The following is a 21,322-nucleotide window of genomic DNA, read 5'->3' as shown; positions in this document are numbered from 1 at the left end:
GACACATTCTTGTTCTGTCTATGAAGAAATAACATACAAAATTTGGTGCATACTGAATAACGCGCGTAGCAGGTTATTCAACAGTGTGCACCACATGTTTTATGTTATTTCGAATAGACAGAAAAAATATTACAGTCATTTCTTATAATTTAATTCTAAATTCCATTTCAAACCGTAAAAAAACATGAAAAAACGTTGATGACAACGTTATTTAACAAGGATGTTGATACAATACAGAAAATACAATGGTCGATAGAGTATTTTTTATATTGCCATCTAGACCATTTTTTAAAGTGCATTATATAATATATTTTTGGTATAGTCTGAATTCCTGGCTAGTTCTTTGTAAATTCTAAATGTTATTTGTAAATTATATACTTAGACAGTTTAAATGAACCTGAATTTCATGAATGATTCTCAAAGGAAAAACAATTATGCAACAAACAAATTCTTTGATAGCTTTCCGTCTTGGTAGGATTTTTTTTATGATTGTTTGTCAGCAAAGTCAAATGAACCATACTATACAGTATACTGAGTAATTTTGAAATGTTTGACTAATATGTTTTTCTAGAGTTATAGAACTTTGACCATTTTTGGCTTTATGAAGTATTATGACATTTTGAAAAATACTGCACTGAGCCCATATTCCTGTAAGTTTCCATTAAATAAAAGTGTTTGTCATATTATGTAGTCTACCACTCTATATCCCCATTATGCTTTTCAATTTTTGCCAGGGTTATAGGACTTTTAGTTGTTATCATATCTTAATGTTACTTCCCTGTTCTAGGAAGGGAGGTTATATTGCATCTGTCTGTCAGTCAGACTGGTTGTCCAAGAAATATTTCCTTTACAAACAAATGTTTGTCACATGTATATTACACCAATACTACTGAACAAAATGACGTTATGCAGTAAGCAGTACACCAGTGATGAGTTGTTAAGGACCACACATGATTTTCTTTTTCTTAGCAATTTTCAAAATGTTAAAATTTCCATGAAATTGGAAACAGTTATTGGGGAAAATTATAATAATATTGCTCCACATTGGGGATGATTAAAACTGTTTATTCAAATACTCAGCCCTGTCTTCATAGCAAGCTATTACTTTTTCTTATGGATAAAAAGTATAGGGAATGTGTCAAAGAGACAATAACTTGACCAAAGAACAGAAAACCCCAAAACATGAGAACTTCCCACACCCACAGGTTAGCTTCAGCTAGGGCCTTAACAATTAAGTATACCAGTTCAGTGAAATGTCCCATTTAACTCTTTAACATACCATTGAACCAAAATTAAAGAAAAGAAAAAAGTCAATTTGGTTAATTTTTTCCCCAAAGTTGGTCCTTGTTTGCAAATAGCGTCTATTTTGATTTTTTTTCATGACCTAGAAGTCTGAGGGTTGCTAATAGATGCATCCAACTGAATTTTTCATGTAGAGTGGACCCAATTGATCACATATATCACAACAGTTGTTAGGTTTTAGTTAAACTGATCTTAGTACATTAGTCAAAAGAAGGTCATTTGCACCAAAATTACAAAATTTTCTGATTTTTTCCGATTTTGTACTTTAACTAGACCTGCAACCGGAAGTAGTCGTGGCCTAGGTGTATTTCGATAATAAAAAAATTCCGTAGTTATATGCCTCCTGGTTTACACTACTTGACAAAGTTTCAGGCCTCATAACGTCGTGTTTCAGACTGCAATGGAATTTTGTATTTGAGCTCAAAATAAACATTAAAAGTGAGAAACATGACAATCCATTGTGTAAGGTTGAGGAAAAATGCATACATTTCAAATTAAATGGCATTACGATGACCTCCAAATGTATGGAGCGCCATTGGTGCCAAATAACGGTGGTCTGGGTTTTGCCGTAATATTTGGGCCCCCCCCCCCGCATTGTAAATATTTGTAAATATCAGCATCAGCCTTACCTTGAAAAAAAAGTATTTTGCCATAAAGTCAACTCATCCCAACATGTTGATAAAAAATCGAATATTCAAAGACTGAAAACTAATGTATTTTAATGTAACTTTAGGAGTCATTGTATTCAAGTCAATATTTTTTTTAAAAATCCCTGAATCACCGAGTTACTGTATATTTAATATGAAGGTTTATACAATCTTACTTTCAAACATTAACATTACATGTAAGATGAAAGTAAGTCAGTGCAGTAATTGAAAACCCTTGATCTATATTCTCCTGTTAATACCATTTAGTTACCGAACTACTGATGTTTAGTCAATATCTTTGTCTATGATATCCTAGCAATAATATTGAATTTCCCTTTCAATTTTTATTTTGACATTTGGTTAATATAAATGATGAGATTTTCTGAGAGGTAATTTGAGTATAACACTGCCAGTACTAGTAGGGTTTGTTTGTTGATTATTACTGCCATGTTGTTTATAGCTGTCTTACTAGAATGGAGGTTATATCAGATGGAGAAGAAATACGTATAACTGAAGGGTAAAGTCTTGTCAATTATTGCCTTTGTCTTAGATGTTTATCTATCTTAAGTAGAAGGAGCTTTTTAAAAAAATATATTTAAGAAATGAAAAGTTAAATTTTTTTTGAAATTTTACACATGTAATATTTAAAAAGCTTGAAAAAGTGGTTTTGAAACTGAAAATTTTGATTAAACATGCCATGTACATTGAATAACACTTGAAGTTTTGTGCTTTTATCTTTTTGGAAGATGTTCGGGAATGTTTACATTTTTTTTCTTATTCAGCACCTACCAAATACTTGTCATTAATTTTATTAATGCAGCATTTATCTTTTGGGTGGTACTTATCTCTCTCGTCAAATTCCGTTTTATGATGTACATGAGATAGGACCATCTGATTTTACTTGCAGTTGCAGCTTATTAAAGGAATATGCCGCCTGGCAAAAGTAGGTTGTGACCTTTATTACCAATCTATACTTTTTTGGTAAAATTAATTGACATTATATCTTGTCTAAAAATTTAAGATAAAAGCTTGCATGTCAACATATCTTCATTGACTTCATCTGAATATTTATCAACAACCATATATCTCAGTTGTCTGATACACAGATATGTATAAATGACAAAAGTATTGATCTGTCATTTCAGTCCTTTATATGCTCTAGCAGTCTTCTTATGGATGATCCTTTCCAAGAATGAATAGTTTTACCTACATGCATGGTGGGTGAATCTTCATGCCTTTGAGGAAATTATTGCTTGCATTGAAAAGTTAAATTCTGACTAAAAACCTATCTCTCAGTTTCTACACATAGTTTTCTGATCTGTCAAATTGATGTTTACCGGTACTAAAGCTAATTTTTATATCAACTATGTTTTGAGAATATTGAGAGGGTACACAAGTTTCTTATGCTCTACAATATGAATGGTAGATATAAGTTATTATTTAGTAACTACAAATGTATCAATAAAGTACATACTTTGTGTAATAGTGGTACTTAATGTACTTATATTTAGAACTAGGACTGTTGTTTGATGCAGACATCATGTTCTAACAGTTACAAATAAACACAATGTAGTGTTATGCTCTATTGAAAGGTATGAAAATAATTATTCAACCTTTTATATAACTCATGTATGCTGAAAACACACATATATCTATATATATTTATATTTTGAAAGATTTCTGAGATCTTTAGAACATGGTTTATTGTTAAGAGTTGTTACACGGTTTATTTTTGGAATGATCAAGAGAAAAAGATTCTCAAACAAACAGAAATATTTTGTTTTGCCACCTGACAAATCCATTACCTAAGTCAAGATCAATACCATCCAATACATTTAGCATGCTATCTAGGAAATAACTTTCATGTGGGTTTTTTCCTCACATTATTGTCATTACATAATGTTTCATTTCAGTCATTTTAATTTTGAAAGTAAATAAATGATGAGTAAAAAACGAACATCTGAAATCAAAATACAATTCTAATGTGATTTGTTTGTTTGGTATCATTATGCATCAGTTCTGAATCCACAATGATGATTTAGTATTGTGAAGAATGAGCTGCCTTATTAAGTAAAATTGAGAATGGAAATGGGGAATGTGTCAAAGCGACAACAACCCAACCATAGAGCAGACAACAGTAACTTGATTCTTATATGGAATGGGAACATGGAATTCATGGTTAAATTTTCTTGAAAACAGATCTGATGGTGGTTCAGGTTGCTTGATTTTTAGTTTTTGGGATACGATTGCTTTCAAGCAATCTGTAGACTTAAAACAGTGGCTCAGGACAATGCCCGTTTTATTCTAAACATTAAGGACCATCTCAGATTCTTATGATTGTCTTGGTTTAAAAGGTAAAAACAAACAAAGGGATTGAACTTAAACAACTTTCCTATAATGTTTTTCATAATCTTCATGTTTGATATTTCCCTTGACTTATATGCGTGTTTTTAACAACACGGAAAATCAGAATCAAGCAGTATTTATATTTAGTGTTTTTTTATAAATTTAGAAACATGTCGGAGGGAATCCCCCAGTTGTGATAAAAATGCAAGAGTTCTCTGAATTCCGGTGAATCTATTTCTGTCATATAAGAACTGAAGTGGAGTTTTACTTATATGTCACCGTTATTTAACTGATATTTGATGCACTTCCATAAGAAGTAGAGAACCATTTAGGTTTAATATACGTTCTTACTACAGGGTTTGTTTAGGTAATTATCCGCATGCGTATAGTTTTCTTGACTTCAATGGGTACTAGGTTAAATGGTTGCTCTGGATTCCCCACTCGATTGATTAATTTATAACTTATGGGATCCTTTCTATTTATGTTTGCTATTGAGGGTTATTGTTGTTGCATAATTTTAAATCATATGCATCATTTAAATTAAAATAAATGTAGTTCACATCGTAAAGGTTTACTTTCAACACCCCTTCAGGCGAAATGGAGTCTTCCATATTATCGTTTCGAGTTGTCTCCCTTCCAGAAGTCACTTCCATGAGTGTTGAATCAAAACAACACATTAAGAAAAATAACCCTTTCTGTCGATAAACGTCATATCATATTAAAAACCGATCGCAATTTAAACCGAGGAATGTGTACGGAAAGGAGTCATGATCACTGACCCAATTGCCAAAGGAAATTAGATATTTAAAGAGTTAGGAATGTGGTGTTTCTCCTAGAATTAACCTAGGAAAAAAGGTGATAAGATACGAAGTGAAATACTTCTCTCACTCTGAGTCTCAGTGACTGCTGTGGAAAGTAAACTTAGAATTGATAGTTCAAAAATAAAACACAATAGGCCTAAGTACATTGTTCATACACTTTTAACCGGGATTAGCTATTTTGTAACTATTGAGATTACGTAAATTACATTTTACATGTGCAGTTGAATTAGGCCGTGTTCACATTGACCTAAACTCGGTGTTGTGTAAGTGCAACTCACACGTAAACTAAACAAAATTACGTTCCCATTGATAAAACTCAATGTTTACATGTAGTGTAAATCATGTTTTGTCTACATGCAGTCGATACTCGATGTAGGCCTTGTGTAGATTAAGTGTACACAAAACTAGGCATTTAAAACATAGTTTCACCGTGCATATTTAAGAAAGAAACAATTTTTTAATAAAATTGATATTTATAGCAATTATTTATGAAGTTCTTTACAGAAATATTTGTCTCAACTTGATATATTTATTTGTTTTGTTTAGAAATAAAACTTAACGTAGCTTTATTCAGCCCTTATCAAGACCCAAAGCAGCATCATTGCTGAACACATAATTCATTTGAAAATTAAAGTCTTTCCGAATTGACTTAACTTACACAGAAATATTTGCCACTGGTCTTTACTCAAACAATGATTCACTCACAAAATTACTTAAAAAGTGTGAGGTAAATGTATTGTTTGTCTAGTATCTCGGATCCGTGAAATTACACTTAAAAAGAAAAAAAAAACATTACCCACTCCCTTTGCCAAATACTTCTTGGAGAAGAAATACCATTTGAACAAACAGAAAAGACAGAAATATAGTGATCCCTAATATATCAATCCTTCTTCTTCGTCTGTAAGCACGCTGTTGCAGCCTACGTTTTCTAATGCTTAATCGAGACATCTTTAGTATCTTTAAACTACTGCAAATCATCAAAATGGCTTTCATAAAGAAGCAACCACTTAACTTCAAAAAAAGGGGGGGGGGGGTTATTTTGTTTATTTATTTGAGTCAGAATTTTGCCGCGCAAATGTTTTATTCCGTTTTTTTTTGTTTTTTTTCGATGCTGGTAATCAATTTTTTTTTCTTCAACATTTAACACTTTAATGTATGGGGAAACTCTTGATTCAGAATATTTTTTATCATCTGTAGAACCAGAATTGTTTTCTTTATCTAATTGGGGTTCGGAATATTTCCATTCCCCCTATTTAGAGTCAAATGGTCGTTCCCTTACTGCTAGAAAAGTTGTCCGAAAATGTTTCATTCGATTCTACGAAATGAACATTTAAATGACATAGAGTTTACAAATGTGAACAAATCTTATGTACAGGTAATTAAACAAGGTGTATAGATGTGAACAAATTTAATGTGAAACCAATGTCCAGTTCATTAAACTAATTGTAAACAAGTTTACTGTACATGGAATTTGGTGTGAACACGGCCTTAGTTTTGAAAATAATTTTATCCAGCTACATGTATAAATGTGTCAATGAAAACAATGGCAATCATATCCCTCAGAGCAATCTTCTCTTTGATTCTGTAAAGTGCTTTAAGGACTGTTACTTGTCTTTTCTTTAAATGATGTCTTTCTTTACAGTTCTTCTATTAAAGCATACAAAACAAGCAGTTGATTAACTTGCTATATTTGTTTGGATGTTTGTAAACAACAGGTAGGTAGTCTATTTCAATCTGTTTACTATTTACTGGAATATGATTGGACAATAAACACTAATTAATTTCATGTCAATTCTTATTGTCCAATCAAATCCCAGTATATATAAAAACAGACAAAACCTCCACCTACCTATTGTTTGCAAACAACCAATCAAACATAGCAAGCAAGTTGATCACTGTTTTGTTTTGGATGTTTTTATAGAAGAACTGTAACTTAGGATTTGAAATTGTCCCTTTGGTATGGTCTAACATTATTAATTTCAAAAAATGGTTAATATAGGCTCAAGAGGACATTCTCTTGAACTGAATTTTAATGTGCATATTGTTATGCGTTTACTTTTCTACATTGGCTAGAGGTATAGGGGGAGGGTTGAGATCTCACAAACATGTTTAACCCCGCCGCATTTTTGCGCCTGTCCCAAGTCAGGAGCCTCTGGCCTTTGTTAGTCTTGTATTATTTTAATTTTAGTTTCTTGTGTACAATTTGGAAATTAGTATGGCGTTCATTATCACTGAACTAGTATATATTTGTTTAGGGGCCAGTTGAAGGACGCCTCCGGGTGCGGGAATTTCTCGCTACATTGAAGACCTGTTGGTGACCTTCTGCTGTTGTTTTTTTCTATGGTCGGGTTGTTGTCTCTTTGGCACATTCCCCATTTCCATTCTCAATTTTATCAATGAGATATAAACCTCCTTATATATCTATGCAGTATTTTAGAAAGTTGTAGAATCATCTTCTAAGATCATTATTCTTATACTGTAACAATTTAACAAAGATAATAATAGAGGCTTTAAGAGGCCTCTTATTTAAGATTCTTTTGGAAATTACCAGTCATATTTTTGTATACCCCTCCATATGAGTTTCTTTTGCTAGTATTTCCTTTCTTCCATCTGTACCTCTCCTCCATTCAACGAATATGCTCCTTTTAATTTTAACAATTTATTGAATGATCTTAATATTTTTGTCACACACTCCTCCAATCTTACAGAATTGAATGACTTTGTATCTTAGCAGCAGCTTGACAGTGATGAGTTGTAATGTGTAAATGCTTTTTGGATCTGATAGACATCTACATCCTGCTTTCTGATATTTGCAATTACAAATAGAGGCTGACTTAGTTTGACAACACACATTTGATTCTTAACATTTCCAATGCATAAAAGATTGTGAGACACTGCTGTTAATCACATTTTTATGCTTCAAAAAGGCCATCAGAAATGTGTTTCTTGCCAGTGGACTTATAAAGACAAAACACAATTACTAGTGAAATTCTTTTTTAAGTGTCAGTTGTGCTCTTTATCATTTCTAAGCACTTACAAGCCAAAATGTCTTTTGTAATTTTGCATATTTTTTTTTAGAATTTCATGTCTGTATATCTGATGAAAAACATTGTTAGTCAAAACTGCAATGTTTTATGAAAGAACATAGATTCAAAGCTGCAAATCAGAGACAGCTTGAACATTTCTGATATTAAGGCCTTTGGTCTTCCTTTTATAAGGAACTGAATTTAAAGTAACTTATGCCTAGAAAGATATTCTGTCCATTATAACATGTAAATGCATCCAAATACTCTTGAACTTTATACATTTATATATATATATATATGTTTACAGATGAATGGTGAAGGAGATTGGGAATATGAAGAGATACCATTGGAAAGGGTAAGTCGTAAATACTATATTATCTGTAAACAATTCTCTCCTTATTTTAATTTTTTTGAATTGCTCAAATATTTGTTCAAATCTCATGTAAATCACATACAAATTAACCAGTTTAAACAACCCTTAGAGAATTTAGAAAAGAATAACCAATTGGAAGAAATAAAGGTGAAATGCTTACATGGGATAAAAATAACAACTGTGATTTATCATGTTTATAATATATGATATCAGAGTTAAAGTAAAAGTTCTTAAAATCAATGAGTGTCTGAACAATAATCTATTGAAATGGTTCTGATGTATTGCTTCAGAAAAGAAAAAAATATAATTACTGAATGATATTTGATACATTGTAAGTCTTTGTTCATTTGACTACTACCCATCTAAGACTATATGTTTAATTGGGGTTTCCCTATGCAAATCACAGACTTTGTTATTGCTTTAGAAGAGATTAATTTTGAATCAACAACTCTGCATTAATCCTTTATTAGGATTTATTAAACCTTCTGAGAATCTTTACCATCTTGTGCCCCTTCTATTGTGTTTTTGTCTGATCGGGGATTGAAATAATCAAAGGACCCATTCACCAATGACCCCTAAAATTTGGTGTGGACTACTAAAATTGATGCTTTTCTTGGCTACAAAATTAAGCTGTGAGCTACCAAGCCAAAATTTAACTACTAACTGGGTTAGGGGTTTGTATCATTAAGGATATCTTATACATCAACTGTATACAGGGTGCATCTGAACTCCTTATTGTCTACTTTTAAATGTTTAATTAGCACTTGTGAGAAAATATAACCATTTTAACAGGGAAATACTGGTCTTGGATTTAGCATTGCTGGAGGGGCAGACAACCCACACATTGGGGATGATCCCAGCATATTTATCACCAAGATTATACCAGGTGGTGCTGCAGCTGCTGATGGAAGACTTAAGTAAGTTTTTGATAATTTACAATATGAAAATTCTATTGCCTATGTCAGTGTAAAGTAAGAAGGCTTGTCATAGATTGTGGCTATTTGGTTGCTTGTTATAAAATAAATTGCAACTGAACAGCTTTTGGATTAGTAAAGGATGTCAAAACCTGGGGCCTATTGTCTACTATTAAAAGAACTATCTCTGTTTTTGTTTAATCTCTGTTTTACATTGTCAGTCAAAAAGAATTATTTTACAGTTTTTTAAGTTTTGTGATTTTCTACATTTTTTAGCTCACCTGGCCCGAAGGGCCAAGTGAGCTTTTCTCACCACTTGGCGTCCGTCGTCTGTCGTCGTCCGTCGTCGTCCGTCGTCGTCGTCGTTAACAATTTACATTTTGAACTTCTTCTAGAGAACCACTGAATGGAATGGAACCAAACATGGCATGAATGTTCCTTATGAGGTGCTGACCAAGTGTTGTTACTTTGTAGCTGATCCATCATCCAAGATGGCCGCCAGCCGGGGACTTAGTTTATCATAGGACGCTATGGGAAATGCATACAAATGACTTCTTTTAGAGAACCATTGAATGGAATGAAACCAAACATGGCATGAATGTTCCTTATGAGGTGCTGACCAAGTGTTGTTACTTTGTTGCCGATCCATCATCCAAGATGGCCGCCAGCCGGGGATTTAGTTTAACATAGGACCCTATGGGAAATGCATACAAATGACTTCTTTTAGAGAACCACTGAATGGAATAAAACCAAACATAGCATGAATTATCCTTATGGGGTGCTGACCAAGTGTTGTTACTTTGTAGCCGATCCATCATCCAAGATGGCCGCCAGCGGGGGACTTAGTTTAACATAGGACCCTATGGGAAATGCATACAAATGACTTCTTCTAGAGAACCACTAAATGGAATGAAACCAAACATAGCATGAATGTTCCTTATGGATTGCTGACCAAGTGTTGTTACTTTGTAGCCGATCCATTATCCAAGATGGCCACCAGCGGGGACTTAGTTTAACATAGGACCCTATTGGAAATGCATACAAATGACTTCTTCTAGTGAACCACTGAATGGAATGAAACCAAACATGGCATGAATGTTCCTTATGTGGTGCTGACCAAGTGTTGTTACTTTGTAGCCGATCCATCATCAAAGATGGCCGCCAGCAGGGGACTTAGTTTAACATATGACCCTATGGGAAATGCATACAAATGACTTCTTTTAGAGAACCACTGAATGGAATAAAACCAAACATAGCATGAATGTTCCTTATGGGGTGCTGACCAAGTGTTGTTATTTTGTAGCCGATCCATCATCCAAAATGGCCGCCAGCGGGGGACTTAGTTTAACATAGGACCCTATGGGAAATGCATACAAATGACTTCTTTTAGAGAACCACTGAATGGAATGAAACCAAACATGGCATGAATGTTCCTTATGAGGTGCTGACCAAGTGTTGTTACTTTGTTGCTGATCCATCATCCAAGATGGCCGCCAGCCGGGGACTTAATTTAACATAGGACCCTATGGGAAATGCATACAAATGACTTCTTTTAGAGAACCACAGAATGGAATAAAACCAAACATTGCATGAATGTTCCTTATGAGGTGCTGACCAAGTGTTGTTACTTTGTAGCCGATCCATCATCCAAGATGGCCGCCAGCAGGGGACTTAGTTTAACATAGGACCCTATGGGAAATGCATACAAATGACTTCTTTTAGAGAACCACTGAATGGAATAAAACCAAACATGGCATGAATGTTCCTTATGAGGTGCTGACCAAGTGTTGTTACTTTGTAGCCGATCCGTCATCCAAGATGGCCGCCAGTGGGGGACTTTTGAATGAAATTAAACATGTTCCTTTCCTTATAAATGAGGTTGTGTTGTCACTTTTAGCCAAATTTTATATTTTTTTATATGATTTCAAAAACCCAAGTAGAATCAGGTGAGCGATACAGGCTCTTGAGAGCCTCTAGTTTCCAATTGTGAAACATTGACTATCTATATCTATATTAGTAACAACTTTGAGAAAGGTAGGGGTACTTAAGGAATCTATTTATGAGATCTGCTTTAATTCTTTCTACTTGTGAAATAATTTTGATGGCAAAGAAATGACAAGAGCTATAACCTATAAATTTGTATGTAAAGAGTCAGGCGCGTAGCTGCCTATACGCTAACACGCAGTTGCGTGCACATCGATTTGGCATGCAAAAAAAAAAAAAATGGCAAAATTAAAATTTATAGATTGAATGTTAAAGGAAACACCTATGTTGTCACTTTTTAACCGGATTTTTGTGACAAAAATGTCGGTTATTGATTTGGGGATGTACGGCGGGCGGCCGGGCGGTCGGGCGGCCGGGCGGGCGGGCGGCAATCAAATGTTGTCCGTGCATTAACTCATGAACCGTTCAACCAAAGCTTTTAAAATTTTAATATGTTATTCCTGACAACTATACGAAAGTCAAGTTCAATAATGGCGATTTTGACTTTTACCGTTCAGGAGTTATGGTTCTTGAAAGATTGAAAAATGCAGTTGTCCGTGCATTTACGCATGAACTGTTCTACCAAAGCTTCCCAAATTTTAATATGTTGTTACTAATGAAAGAATGGAGGTCAAGTTCAATAATGACGAATTTGACTTTTATCGTTCAGGAGTTATGGTTCTTGAAAGATTGAAAAATGGAGTTTCCAGTCGTGTCCGTGCATTTATGCATGAACTGTTCTTCCAAAGCTTCCGAAATTTTAATATGCTGTTACTGATGACAAAATGGAGGTCAAGTTCAATAATGACGATTTTGACTTTTACCGTTCAGGAGTTATGGTTCTTGAAAGATTGAAAAATGGTTTTTCCCGTCGTGTCCGTGCATTTTCTCATGAACCATTCAACCAAAGCTTTTGAAATTTTAATATGTTGTTACTGATGACAAAATAGAGGTCAAGTTCAATAATGACGATTTTGACTTTTACCGTTCAGGAGTTATGGTTCTTGAAAGATCGTAAAATGGCGTTTCCATTCAGGTTGTTGCATTTACTCATGAACCATTCAATCTAAGCTTTTCAAATTTTAATATGTTGATACTGATGACAAAATGGAGGTCAAATTTGATATTGACGATTTTCACTTTCACCATTCATCAGTAATGGTTCTTGTGATATTGCCAGGACACAAATTAATGTTAATAAATCCGGTTTGCTGTCGTTGTGACAGCCTCTTGTTTAATTGATGAAATATCATTAAATAACGGCATTTGGTTTCAAAATAAAAGTTTCATTGGAGATTATGGCAAAATCGGACAGTAACTTGTATCTTTTACTAGATTTGAATTTGTAATAATCAGTCTAAGACATGTAGTTTTTGGAGAACATATTACAGTGCACGGTTCATTAGTTTGGAATGAGATGTACCAATCGACATTAGAATTATCAGAACCCCTCGATATCGTTGAAAATATGCCGAGGCGATGTGGTCGACAGACTACCAGAGCCAATCACCCTGCAAACACGCCAAAACAGTATTGGAAAGTCTCATTATTTTTTGCGTTCATAGACCATATGATATGATAAGGGAACTGGAGAGTGGAGTCGCGTCTAGTATTATCAGAAAATCGCACTTTTGCGCTGTATCTGCTCCATCGTGTTGTAAGAAATATAACAAATGAAAAAATCTCAACATTATCTGAGACATACGAAACTGACCTGGCATGTGATTTTGACGAATTCGATTGCGAGGTCGCTTGATGCTGAACACGTACACTGGTTCATAACATCTCCCGAGTGCTACCATGGAGATCTATCAGTGTACTAAGTATGTTGAAAACAAATGTACGATCAACAATGAACCACAGTTACTAGCATTACTGTATATTCATCTGGATTTCAGTGTGAATATTGACAATTAAAGTAATACAGAAGTTTGTTTCTGCCTAGACCTGAAGAGCAGATTTTGGACAATTTTGAGTAAATTCTGTATCACAAATATGTGTTGTTTATTATACCCCCGCTTTAAAAAAGGGGGGGTATACTGTTTTACCTCTGTCTGTCAGTCCATCCGTCCGTCAGTCCGTCAGTCAGTCCGTCCCATGAAACTTTCGTCACATTTTTCTCAGGAACTACACATCCACCCTTTCTGTAATTTGGTATCAACATTTATATATGTCAGCCATACCGTGTGATGCGTTTTCAGATTCATCACTTGACAACTTCCTGTTTACCGAACACTTGTCTGATTTTACACATGATAGCCAAGTTGAAAATTTTCGTCACATTTTTCTCAGGAACTACAATACAAGGATTTCTGAAATTTGGTTTCAGGATTTATATAAGTCAGCTATACCGTGTGATGCGTTTTCAGATTCATCACTCGACAACTTCCTGTTTACCGAACACTTGTATGATTTTACACATGATAGCCAAGTTGAAAATTTTCGTCACATTTTTCTCAGGAACTACAATACAAGGATTTCTGAAATTTGGTTTCAGGATTTATATAAGTCAGCTATACCGTGTGATGCGTTTTCAGATTCATCACTCGACAACTTCCTGTTTACCGAACACTTGTATGATTTTACACATGATAGCCAAGTTGAAAATTTTCGTCACATTTTTCTCAGGAACTACAATACAAGGATTTCTGAAATTTGGTTTCAGGATTTATATAAGTCAGCTATACCGTGTGATGCGTTTTCAGATTCATCACTCGACAACTTCCTGTTTACCGAACACTTCCATATTTTTACACTATTAATATTATCCACTTGCCGCGGGGGTATCATCAGTGAGCAGTAGCTCGCAGTTTCACTTGTGTATTACTCTATTCAGAAGATTTATTAATAGTTTTACATTTATAATTTTTTTTTAAGTACTATAGCTCTTTTAACAGTACTAGTCCTATGACCGAAAACTGAAAAAAAAAACATTTTTCTGCATAAAAGGGTCCCAAAATTTTTTCGCCTCGCTCCGCTCCGCTGTTGTTGCTTGCACATCATTTCTTTCTAGCTACGCCCCTGAGAGTACCTGGTAGTTGTTTTTTTTTTGCCAGAATGTAATTTCCCTTTTTTACAGACTTAAATTTGCACTTGAAATAAACTGATTTTACTGTATTACACTGTTCTTCAAATTAGAAATCAAACATATAAATTAAGCAGTTCGTATGATCAAAGCCAATTACCACAATAAAATTGATGAAATTTATTGTAATTGTTCAATAAATATCTGAGAACCCTGCCAGTTATCTAATCAAATTATCTTTTCTCTTTCAGCTAAATTATTTCTATGTTAGCTTTTGTTTTTTTAACTTCTGAAAATAAACCTTTTATGTAAGCAGACCTGACTGTTTACCCATGTTTTTATTGGATAAAACAGCTTGTTTCGTAATTATTGATGGACTATTTCTATTCTATGTCAAATATTGAGTGATTGAATAGGACAATAAATTGTCCTGATCATAGAATGGGATGCCCCACTAAATAGGCACTCTCATAAATTTAATTTTGATTGGGAGAAGTTTATAAAAAAAACCAACTGAAATCTGACAATGTTGGGTATCTGTAAATTAGTGGTAGCACAGATTTAAAGAATTTAGTTCAATTCTAGATCACTAAAGTTTTACTAAATTGCCAATACAGTTTTGAAATTTTTGAAGCAAGAATACCCTTTTAGACAACCATTTCAAAATATCTATGAAAGTATGAATAAATGCAATTAAAGCATAGATCAACATAAGTAAGACATCAGTCCACCAAAACACTAATATCATTATGTACCAACACATAATCTACATTTCAGATAGAGGTTGGCATATAGTATTTTAGTATAGACAGTTGACTATAGTTGAAGACCATATGTTGTTCTCTAGAATTTTTGTCTGATTGACAAAACTGCCAGATATACTTTTATTCATACTAACAGATAAAGACAACCACAGTCATTTGACAGGACCATAGTTGCCTGAATCTTCCAATTAGAAGAACAGGACCAAAAAAAATGCTAATAAGATTTAACTTGTATTTGATAATATTTATAGCACAGAGGACAATAGCACTATTTCATAAAAGATGAAGTACTAGTTAGATAATCATAGCTCACAAAAGAATATGCATTGTTGCAGCAAGCAATCTTTAGTGTTGATGTGTTCTTATAACATGCAAGCTTTTAAGTTATAAAATAGAAGAGTTAAGACATTGTTTCTTTGAGAATTTTTTTTTAAAGGGAGTATGGAATTTTCCCATTAATTTTTTTATTGTGTCATTTTTGAAATTTTGTCTTTATTTGTTTGTTTGCTAACTTCTAGATTTTATATCACACAGTCATGGTTTTATAAGGCATAAATGTTAAATTTACTTCAGAAGGAACCTGCATATATTTTATTGCCTAATATTTGAACAGGTGGTAATCACTTCAGCAGTTGTTAATTGGTTAAACATGCTCTATACCTACGCAGTTATGTTTATTTATATCTACAACTTATTCTCCAACATGTTTTTCATGTGTAGAGATGTTTTTTTGAATTGCTCATAAATGTTTCTGGTATAAATGCACTGAAAGACACAACAGTTTAAAAAGAAAGAAATGAAATTGGTTTTTGTTTGTTTGTTAGAGATTCAATTTTAACTCTAAATTTATTTCATATTTTTCTGCTTAGGGCTTGAAGGTGGAATCTTGATATCCTTAAGGCTTCAAATTTATATAACTGGTCAGCTATGTTTGGTGCACAGGATAATTTTAACCTAAGGCTCTGTGTTAATGATCATACTTTGATCTATAATGGTTTACTTTAATAAATTGTGACTTGAAAGGAGAGTTGTCTCATTGGCACTCATACCACATCTTCTTATATCTATATCTGTGTGACTCTGACAGTCAGGTATTATCTGACCGTTTACTCATTTTATTGTTCATTGGTCAATGATAAGTTTTAGTCATGTTAGTAAGACCCCGTTCACACTAGCATTTTTTTTTTATAGATCTAATTTGAATCGATCTAAATAAAACCAGTTAGCGTTCACATTATCTTTAATCATAACGATCTCTATCAGTTTAATCTGAACCACTGCGTTCACACTACAATTAAAAACGCAATCGATCTAACCTTTTTACCCGTAAAACTGTAAACATGGGGTATAAATAGACCTGATTTATCAAATTCAAGTGTTGATATACTGATACACACACTTAAAAAAAATTGGAGAAAGTTATTATTTCTCTTGAATCACAAGTTAAAAAATTTTGGTACTGGTGTTATTGCAGTTTTCTGGAGAAACGAAGTTACAACACGACGCCAGAAATACTGTGGTTCCTGCAAAGAAAATAAATCAACATAAAAGAAGACACACTTTTCGCAAATCTATGCTACGGCCAAGACAACATATTTTCAGTTTGTTTTAAAGGTCTTTTAACAGAGAAATATAGGCTAAACAACAAACCTCTGAGATAGTTTTGCCGCTATACATGCGGATACGTTATTTTCTATTTAATCGTACTAGTTTAAACCGATCTCTGCGTTCACATTTAAGTAAGATCAGTTTTCTTTAGATTGATTCAAACTAAAAATCCTCTTTTGGTGTTTTAGTTTAGACCAAATCAAGATTGATTAAAAGCGTTCACATTAGCCCTTAAACCGATCTAAAGTGAACCAGACTAGTTTAAATCGATAAAAATGTCCTAGTGTGAGCCTTAGTTTGTCAGTTTATCAAATACTATAAGTAACATGTCAACTATATTTGGTGTATGGAATGATTGTAAGTGTATAGTGCACATAATGGTTTACTTTTATAAATTGTGAATTGGATGGAGAGTTGTCTCATTGGCACTCATACCACATCTTTTTATATCTATGTCTGTCTAGCCTGGTTCATCTGACCCTGACCTCATCATCATAGAACATTGATAATTTAAAGTTTATGTGTTACTTAAAGTAAAACCTTCATGTTACAAACTTTCAACATAAATTCAATGATAAGTAAGACAGTCCAGACATTTCAGCGTGTGCACTCTTGTAATATAAGGTATTCATTGAATATTGTGAAAAGTTCCACCTCCATATGGAAAAGTAACAGTCTACATGGAAGATGGAAGATAATAACATCCTTGACTTCAGCAAGGGAACTGGTTTCATTTTTAGCTCACCTGGCCCGAAGGGCCAAGTGAGCTTTTCTCATCACTTGGCGTCCGTCGTCCGTCGTCGTCCGTCGTCGTCCGTCGTCGTCGTCCGTCGTCGTTAACTTTTACAAAAATCTTCTCCTCTGAAACTACTGGGCCAAATCAAACCAAACTTGGCCACAATCATCATTGGGGTATCTAGTTTAAAAAATGTGTGGCGTGACCCGGTCAACCAACCAAGATGGCCGCCACGGCTAAAAATAGAACATAGGGGTAAAATGCAGTTTTTGGCTTATAACTCAAAAACCAAAGCATTTAGAGCAAATCTGACAGGGGTAAAAATGTTTATCAGGTCAAGATCTATCTGCCCTGAAATTTTCAGATGAATCGGTCAATCGGTTGTTGAGTTGCTGCCCCTGAATTGGTAATTTTGAAGAAATTTTGCTGTTTTTGGTTATTATCTTGAATATTATTATAGTTAGAGATAAACTGTAAACAGCAATAATGTTCAGCAAAGTAAGATCTACAAATAAGTCAACATGACCAAAATGGTCAGTTGACCCGTTTAGGAGTTATTGCCCTTTATAGTCAATTTTTAACCATTTTTCGTTAATTAAAGTAATCTTTTACAAATGTCTTCTCTGAAACTACTTGGCCAAATTAATCCAAACTTGGCCACAATCATCTTTGGGGTATCTAGTTTAAAAAATGTGTGGTGTGGCCTGGTCAACCAACCAAGATGGCCGCCACGGCTAAAAATAGAACAAAGGGGTAAAATGCAGTTTTTGGCTTATAACTCAAAAACCAAAGCATTTTGAGGAAATCTGACATGGGATAAAAATGTTTATCAGGTCAAGATCTATCTGCTCTAAAATTTTCAGATGAATCGGTCAATCGGTTGTTGGGTTGCTGCCCCTGAATTGGTAATTTTGAGGAAATTTTGCTGTTTTTGGTTATTATCTTGAATATTATTATAGATAGAGATAAACTGTAAACAGCAATAATGTTCAGCAAAGTAAGATCTACAAATAAGTCAACATGACCAAAATGGTCAGTTGACCCGTTTAGGAGTTATTGCCCTTTATAGTCAATTTTTAACCATTTTTCGTAAATTAAAGTAATCTTTTACAAAATCTTCTCCTCTGAAACTACTTGGCCAAATTAATCCAAACTTGGCCACAATCATCTTTGGGGTATCTAGTTTAAAAAATGTGTGGCGTGACCTGGTCAACCAACCAAGATGGCCACCACCGCTAAAAATAGAACATAGGGGTAAAATGCAGTTTTTGGCTTATAACTCAAAAACCAAAGCATTTTGAGGAAATCTGACATGGGATAAAAATGTTTATCAGGTCAAGAACTATCTGCCCTGAAATTTTCAGATGAATCGGTCAATCGGTTGTTGGGTTGCTGCCCCTGAATTGGTAATTTTGAGGAAATTTTGCTGTTTTTGGTTATTATCTTGAATATTATTATAGATAGAGATAAATTGTAAACAGCAATAATGTTCAGCAAAGTAAGATCTACAAATAAGTCAACATGACCAAAATGGTCAGTTGACCCCTTTAGGAGTTATTGCCCTTTATAGTCAATCTTTAACCATTTTTCATAAATCTAAGTAATCTTTTACAAAATCTCCACTGAAACTACTAGGCCACAATCATCTTTGGGGTATCTAGTTTGAAAAATGTGTCCGATGACCTGGCCATTCAACCAAGATGGCCGCCACAGCTAAAAATAGAACATAGGGGTAAAATGCAGTTTTTTGCTTATAACTATGAAACCAAAGCATCTAGAGCAAATCTGACAAGAAGTTAAATTGTTAATCAAGTCAATATCTATCTGCCCTGAATTTTTCAGATGAATTGGACAACTGGTTGTTGGGTTGCTGCCCTCCAATTGGTAATTTTTAAAGAAATTTTGCCGTTTTTGTTTATCTTGAATACTATTATAGATAGCGATAAACTGTAAACAGCAATAATGTTCAGCAAAGTAAGATCTACAAATAAGTCAACATGACCTAAATGGTCAATTGACACCTTAAGGAGTTATTGCCCTTTATAGTCAATTTTTAACAATTTTCATTAATTTGGTAAATTTATGTAAATTTTTACCAAATATAGTTCTCTGTTACTAATGGGCAAAGTTCATGATAGATATAATTGTAAGAAGCAAAATCGTTCAGTAAAGTAAGAACTTCAAACACATCACCATCACCAAAATACAATTTTGTCATGAATCCATTTGTGTCCTTTGTTTAATATGCACATAGACCAAGGTGAGCGACACAGGCTCTTTAGAGCCTCTAGTTTTGTGCTCACAGTATGTCATCATGTTTTAAATAATCAGGCTAGCTATATAGCTAGCCTCTTTAAGTGGATACTGATATTTAAATAATCAGGCTAGCTAGCCTCTTTAAGTTGATACTGATATTGTTAATTTAATCATGACGGCTTAATTTCTTGTATTTTTTTTGATAGAAATCAGGGGGAAAATGAATAACTTCAATAATATGTCCACTCTGGGGAGAGATGTGGTGAACATTTGGTATTAAAAATGTAGATAAAAATAGATCTCCCGAGTAATGAGACAAATGTCAGCTGTCATGGATGAATCATATCTGATTTAATCCAATTAGAAAATGTTGTACTGTTATTGTCTTAATCATAATTGTGTTCTCTTGGGATTTACATATTAAAGGAGTAAACTATCATATAATATGAGTAAACCAATACTTGACATGATCCAGATTTTCCAGTACTTATTTAACATGAAATAGATCTATTGTCCTGTTGATTCTTTCTGTTTTGCTTGATAAAAAAATATTGCACTCACTCTGCCATTATTGATTTGTTAACAATTTTTTTCTTCCAGTCATTTTGAGGTTCAAAAAATTGTTCGCACACATTATAAAAGAAAATATTTTATGTTTCTAAAATATTTTTTTATTAATATTTTAATTTATTTTGAAGATGTGAAAAAAGTATATTGTGTAGCTATAACATACTGGTTAGTAGCTGCTGATCTAAATATTAGGGAATCATTATATACCTATATTGTGTAGCTATAACATACTGGTTAGTAGCTGCTGATCTAAATATTAGGGAATCATTATATACCTATTACTTCTAAAAGTCAATTGACTGTATAATTTTAACATTGCCCTATATTATTTATTCTAACTCCACACCGAAGTTCCTTATATTATAGCACTTGGATATTCCATTAGCTCTATTCTGTAAAATGTGTGGTTTTTAGTTCAATTCTCTATTGTGAATATTAAATCCCCCCCCCCCCCCCCCTATTTTTGAAATAAAGTTCCCACTCAAGTCTTATCTCCCCTGATCTAGAGACATAACAGTGCAAAGCAGGGATTAATCACTAGTTTTGTACAATGTTGAGTATTTAAATGTGCTTCTCCCATGATCTATATTTAGTGACAAATCAGATGACTTAAGGGTATACGATACAGTTTTGATCCCGTATTTACAGTTTGATGAAAATTTCCATATAGGCTATGTTTTGCCTGATTAAATCAAATATGTATTAAAAAAATATACCTTCATGTGCTACTTTTTGAGTTAAATGAGCTCGAAATTTTGTATATTTGCTCAAAATTTGGATTAGTGGCCGTATTTTCCCTTTCGAAAGAAAGACATAACTTTTTTGTTTTAAAAGATAAACACAAATTGTTTTTTGTTGAATAATTTGTAATTTCTGTATTTCATAAGTATCCTAAAAAATTATGCATTTTTTATTCAGAAATAACTCATATTTATCAAATGGTCATAAATT

At 33.5% G+C, this 21,322-nt stretch overlaps 1 protein-coding gene across 4 annotated transcripts in view; it reads left to right on the top strand.

Moving 5' to 3' along the window:
* Window positions 1–21,322, top strand: part of LOC143067683 (disks large homolog 1-like) — a 118,047-nt gene that overhangs the window by 34,925 nt on the left and 61,800 nt on the right. For 2 of the 4 annotated variants that reach the window (XM_076241136.1, XM_076241134.1), the window contains exons 6-8: window positions 2,857–2,892; window positions 8,450–8,497; window positions 9,308–9,432. In XM_076241136.1, the coding sequence (XP_076097251.1) occupies window positions 2,857–2,892; window positions 8,450–8,497; window positions 9,308–9,432 (209 nt within the window). Of the gene's footprint in view, window positions 1–2,856; window positions 2,893–6,290; window positions 6,298–8,449; window positions 8,498–9,307; window positions 9,433–21,322 lie in introns of those variants that run through there. The other 2 variants (XM_076241138.1, XM_076241137.1) reach the window with 2 other exon arrangements.

Source organism: Mytilus galloprovincialis, chromosome 3 (assembly GCF_965363235.1).
Source record: "Mytilus galloprovincialis chromosome 3, xbMytGall1.hap1.1, whole genome shotgun sequence".
NCBI classification, from domain to species: Eukaryota; Metazoa; Mollusca; class Bivalvia; order Mytilida; family Mytilidae; genus Mytilus; species Mytilus galloprovincialis.
The sequence above is the reverse complement of the archived record's forward strand: the minus strand, read 5'-3'. Positions and strand labels throughout refer to the sequence as shown.